At 34.8% G+C, this 4511-nt stretch overlaps 1 protein-coding gene across 2 annotated transcripts; it reads left to right on the top strand.

Moving 5' to 3' along the window:
• Positions 1 to 958: 958 nt before the first annotated feature.
• Positions 959 to 4359, top strand: LOC140782047 (alkylated DNA repair protein ALKBH6 homolog). Of its 2 annotated transcripts, none has more exons than XM_073128399.1 (7): positions 959 to 1210; positions 1278 to 1338; positions 1474 to 1512; positions 3175 to 3287; positions 3384 to 3654; positions 3742 to 3788; positions 3889 to 4359. In XM_073128399.1, exons 1-7 carry the CDS (start codon positions 1088 to 1090, stop codon positions 3898 to 3900), a joined length of 666 nt encoding a protein of 221 aa, XP_072984500.1. In that variant the 5' UTR covers positions 959 to 1087; the 3' UTR covers positions 3901 to 4359. The 2 variants fall into 2 exon arrangements, with proteins under 2 accessions (XP_072984500.1, XP_072984499.1); XM_073128398.1 differs by having other exon boundaries at positions 961 to 1210; positions 3873 to 4359.
• Positions 4360 to 4511: the final 152 nt, after the last annotated feature.

Genomic DNA, 4511 nt, shown 5'->3' with positions numbered 1-4511 from the left:
GCTTCATTCCCCACTCTGTTGCTCTTGTTGATAGAATTCTTCACAGCTGACTAAATAAAGTAGGTCCTTTGTAAAATCACCACATCAGCTTGAAGCAATATATTGTTGAGTGCATGCATGAATTTTATGCACCCAAACTATTGAAGCTATTATGTCCTCTATTACTAGCCTTTATAATAGGGTGACCTGCCAAATTATACCGTATAAGCTGATCGAAAAATTCAATTTTGCAAGCGTGCCAGCTTTAAATAAAATAATTTTACAACTGATAAGGCAGTTGCAATATGCAAAACAAAATCTTTTATTTTGTTTGAAGGATAAGGTAATTCGATGTATCTGTTTGTCATTTTGACATTTAGATTGACATTAAGAAAGCAAATATTAATGAAGACAGAAGTAACGCAGCTGAATATTAATTAGAAAAATTTATGCCCTTGCTCTAACTCTCTCTCTCTGCCAATGCCAGCAATACAAATGTTTTTTTTTTTTTTTTTTTTTTGTCGAAAGAAGGTCCGTAGATTGGAATTCCTGGTCCAGAGACCTGAAGTCTTGGAGCGATTAGTGAGCGAGATTTTGAGCGGAAAACCCTAACTTAATCTAAGGATACTTGAAGATAGTAAGCTTCCAGTCGAGCACCATGTCCACATCATCAGCTTGAGTTAATCCAACTAACAGTAGCTTGAGTGTCCCCCAAGAGCCAGACCTCCTGGTAACTTGCATGGTTCCTTTAGGCCAGCCAAGATTGCCAACGCTTCTTCCCTTCAGTGGACACGAGCAGCTTTCAAGGAAAATAGATTTTCCCAAGGGTGAGAGCCGAAGGAGAATATCTGATGAAAATAACCTATAACCCCACACAACCCATTAACTTAAAATACAAATGTTTAAACTTAAAAAGGTTCCTCTCTGGTTGTCATTTTAATTTAAGTTGAGAGTTAATTTGTAATAAAGTAACGTTTCGTGTTCTTGTGTCACAGTACGGCGAATCCGGTAAAAACTCGAGGGCTTTGCTGCGAAACTATACGGGTTTGTAAACATAAACAAACCTCTATATTATTTGCGGAGTCCAAGGATTCCCTGGGTCTCTAAGATGGAAGAATCGAAAGAGGAGAAAGAACTCAAACTCGAAGACTATATTGTGGGTTCTCTTCCTACCGTCTTCTACATCCCCAAATTTATCACAGAATCCGAGCAAGCTCAGCTTCTTCACCATGTAATTAATCTCAATCTCCTTCCTTTTCTTATGGGTCTCTTTCACTATCTGATACGGATTTATGCAGATCTATGAGGTACCACCATCAAGATGGAAATCTTTGAAGAACCGGAGATTGCAGAACTGGGGTAGCTTCTTGGTCCTTTTCTTCTCGGTTTTCTCCTTGAGGATGTTTGCAGTCCCAAAAATTTGACCATTTTTTGTTTTTACTTCTGTTTTCTGGAAAAAAATGTTTTTCATCTTTTGTGTCTTTGGAAGGATAGGTGGACTTGTGCATGAGAAGGGCCTTCTACCACAGGAATGTGAGTATAAGATAGTTTTCTCAAATTCTAAACTTGTACCAATTATGTGTATATAATGCAAGATTATTGTTAGAAGAAACCTTTTATTTTCTATTATTTTTAGATTTATGCTGTTGATGATTGTATTGTTGTGCATATCTACACATACAACCACAAATATGCAGAAAATAGGAGTAATTAAACACCTACCTACATTTGATATTTCAGAATCCATGCAAACATAAATAAATGAAGAAGAAATTACCTGTAAAAGTAGTGGATTTACATTGTTTGTTACTGTATTAATATAATTATATAGAAAAAGCTACAATGCAAAAGTTTTTTGAAATCACTGGAGCAATTACATACATATCTATAGAAAACTTTGTTCAGGGCGTGGATTTAATGAACTAATAAATTTGAGGCAAATAAATTCTGATCATGTTTTGTTTCATCACAAAGTAAAACAATGCCTTTGCCATATAGAGGGAATTTGGATTTCAGATTGCATAACATGATAACATCTTTATAATGATATGGCTAAATTTGAAAGCTATCCACGTATTAAAGATGGATCTTGCATGACTAGTAATTCATTTTTAATTTTAACACAATCTGTATTGCTTACCATTTCTCTTGCCCCTGTCAAATGATTAATGAACTCATTGTTACTTATATGAAGTATTAGGTGCAACTTTTGGTGCTGTGATGCCAAGAAGTGGTGATGTGCTTGTTGTACTCTGAGATTGAGTCGAATGCTTAGTGTCCTTTTGTGATTGTGAGTGCAAGCTAACCTAAAAGTGAGATATTAAGTATATTGCAAGAGTACTAGTTTTCTTACAGTTAGTCTTATTGTACTGTTCAAATTTAGTTTTTAGGTAAATTACATATAACACCTGTCTTTTAATAAAATTGTGGTCTATACCCTGCATTTTGACTATTTACAAATCGAGTCCTATGATTTAGTGAATATGTGCAAAAAATACCCTATCATTAGATTAGTTCGTTAAGCTCAACCAAATCTTTGAGTTAACTCAACTAAAAAAATTATAGAAATACCCTCAAACAAGTCGTACTAAGGGCATTTTAATCATTTTAAAAATAAAATATCTCTACCTAACGAAATATTTTGACAATGTTAGTTCAAATCTAACTTAAGATATTTTCTGCATATATTCGTTAAATTAGAGTGCTCGATTTGTAAATAGTATAAATATAAAGTGTAAATAATTACGTTATAAAGTAGAGTATTATATGCAAATTTCTCTAGTTTTTATGTTGTGGTCTGGTAGAGCCACACCTGACTGGTACTGACATTAGGCAAACTCAGTGATTGTCATACAAGATTAATAGATTACTGTCAGGTGGATCACTTCGAAGTTTGAATAATGCAAGTAAGGGATAGTTTGTTTGCTTCTTTGAATGTTGATGGACCATCTTTGACAACTCCATTGCTTGATATTTTACTGTCAATTGATTTTAAATGTCTTGAGGAGTATTAGTTGTTACAGTGTTGACTAGAATTGTAAAGTTTAGATTCAAAATTTAAAACAGCTTGTGTACATGATTTTTCAGAATTGTAGAGGAATAATCACATGTCAGGCTGTGGATGTAGCTTATTATTTAAAATAAGGCTTTCATGTTGTTTGGCTACTTAACCTTCCCAAAACTTCGCCTTTGCAGTACCTCCTTGGCTAACAAAAATAACTCAAAAGATAAGCCAGCAGACTAGCTTATTTCCCTCAGCAATCAATCATGTACTTGTTAATGAATATCTGCCTGATCAAGGTATCATGGTATGTGCTTCTGCTGCTTTGCTTCAATATCTGTTGTGATAGTTCTGTTTATGCATAGCTCATATTGGAGTATAACACATCTATTATGCCATTCAGCCTCACCAAGATGGTCCTGCCTATTTCCCTGTTGTTGCAATCTTATCCCTTGGATCACCTGTTGTTATTGATTTCACTCCCCATCAAAGATTAAAAGAGTGCACATCAAATGAGGTCAAGACAGAAGGATCTATGGAGCTCAGAGCTGGTAAAACTGAAACAGATGGCTCATCCAATGTGGCCCTATGTAGGGAGGAGGATGATCCCCGTGACTGCTCTCTTCTATTGACGCCCTGCAGCTTGTTGATATTTAAAGATCAGGCTTATTCAGGTGAATTCTAATTACTAATAATCTGCTACTAATAGCTGCTAGACCTTTTCCAAATGTAAAATTCGTTATTCTCTATACAATTTGCAGATTACCTGCATGGAATACAAGATACTGAACTGCACAGACTAGATAAGGTGAGAACTATGCATCCAATGGGTCCTATAAAGTAATTTTCTTCATGTTCTGACTCCTTTTGTTGACATATGCTTGTCCAATAGGTTGTTAATATTTCAGGTCCAGAGTTGACACAACTAAATTCCGATTGTAGTCAAGAGGAAGTAGTAGAATTCAGTGGCATTGGACTAAATGGCATCTTCCGTAGAACTTCCACTAGAGTCTCATTAACGTGCCGCTCGGTTTTAAAAGTTCGCAAGAATCTGTTCAAGTTCTAAATGACGTCTGGCAACTATACCGAATTGCCTGGATTGGATTGATGAACAGAGCGCAAGGGGTTCAAAGTGGATTCATTTTGCCCTCATGTTTTATAACTTGAGCTATGAATCAATTTGAGAAGTTTTAGATCTTTTTCTTTTTCTTGAGAAAGATTTTCGATTCATAGATTGTGATGAACTTCTTCAGAAATGTAGAAGTTGTAATACAGCATGTATTACTTATTGGTCTTACTGTTCAGGTTGCAGCCATGTGTTTTGACTACCAAACAGGACATTGAATAGCAAGATTGCAATGTGAAATTTAGTAGAAAAATGCTCTGTTTTTTTTTCTATAATTGCTATTGAAAACTTTTTGGATATATTACAATTATCGCACAAAAGTATGGCAAAGAAAATATATAAGGGAAGCAAATTAGAATTGGATATAATACGATTTAGATTGAATTTGAAGTGAAAAATATAAAA

This window comes from Typha latifolia, chromosome 2, assembly GCF_019914945.1.
Source record: "Typha latifolia isolate L0001 chromosome 2, TyphaL0001v2, whole genome shotgun sequence".
Classification (NCBI taxonomy): Eukaryota; Viridiplantae; Streptophyta; class Magnoliopsida; order Poales; family Typhaceae; genus Typha; species Typha latifolia.
Note: the sequence above shows the minus strand (reverse complement) of the source record. Positions and strands in the feature narration are given on the sequence as shown.

Coding starts and splice junctions, on each gene's coding strand:
- LOC140782047 (XM_073128398.1), top strand. CDS start 1,088: ATGGAAGAATCGAAAGAGGAGAAAGAACTCAAACTCGAAGACTATATT. Junction 1,211..1,277: donor AAGCTCAGCTTCTTCACCAT/GTAATTAATCTC, acceptor GGATTTATGCAG/ATCTATGAGGTACCACCATC. Junction 3,288..3,383: donor TGCCTGATCAAGGTATCATG/GTATGTGCTTCT, acceptor TATGCCATTCAG/CCTCACCAAGATGGTCCTGC.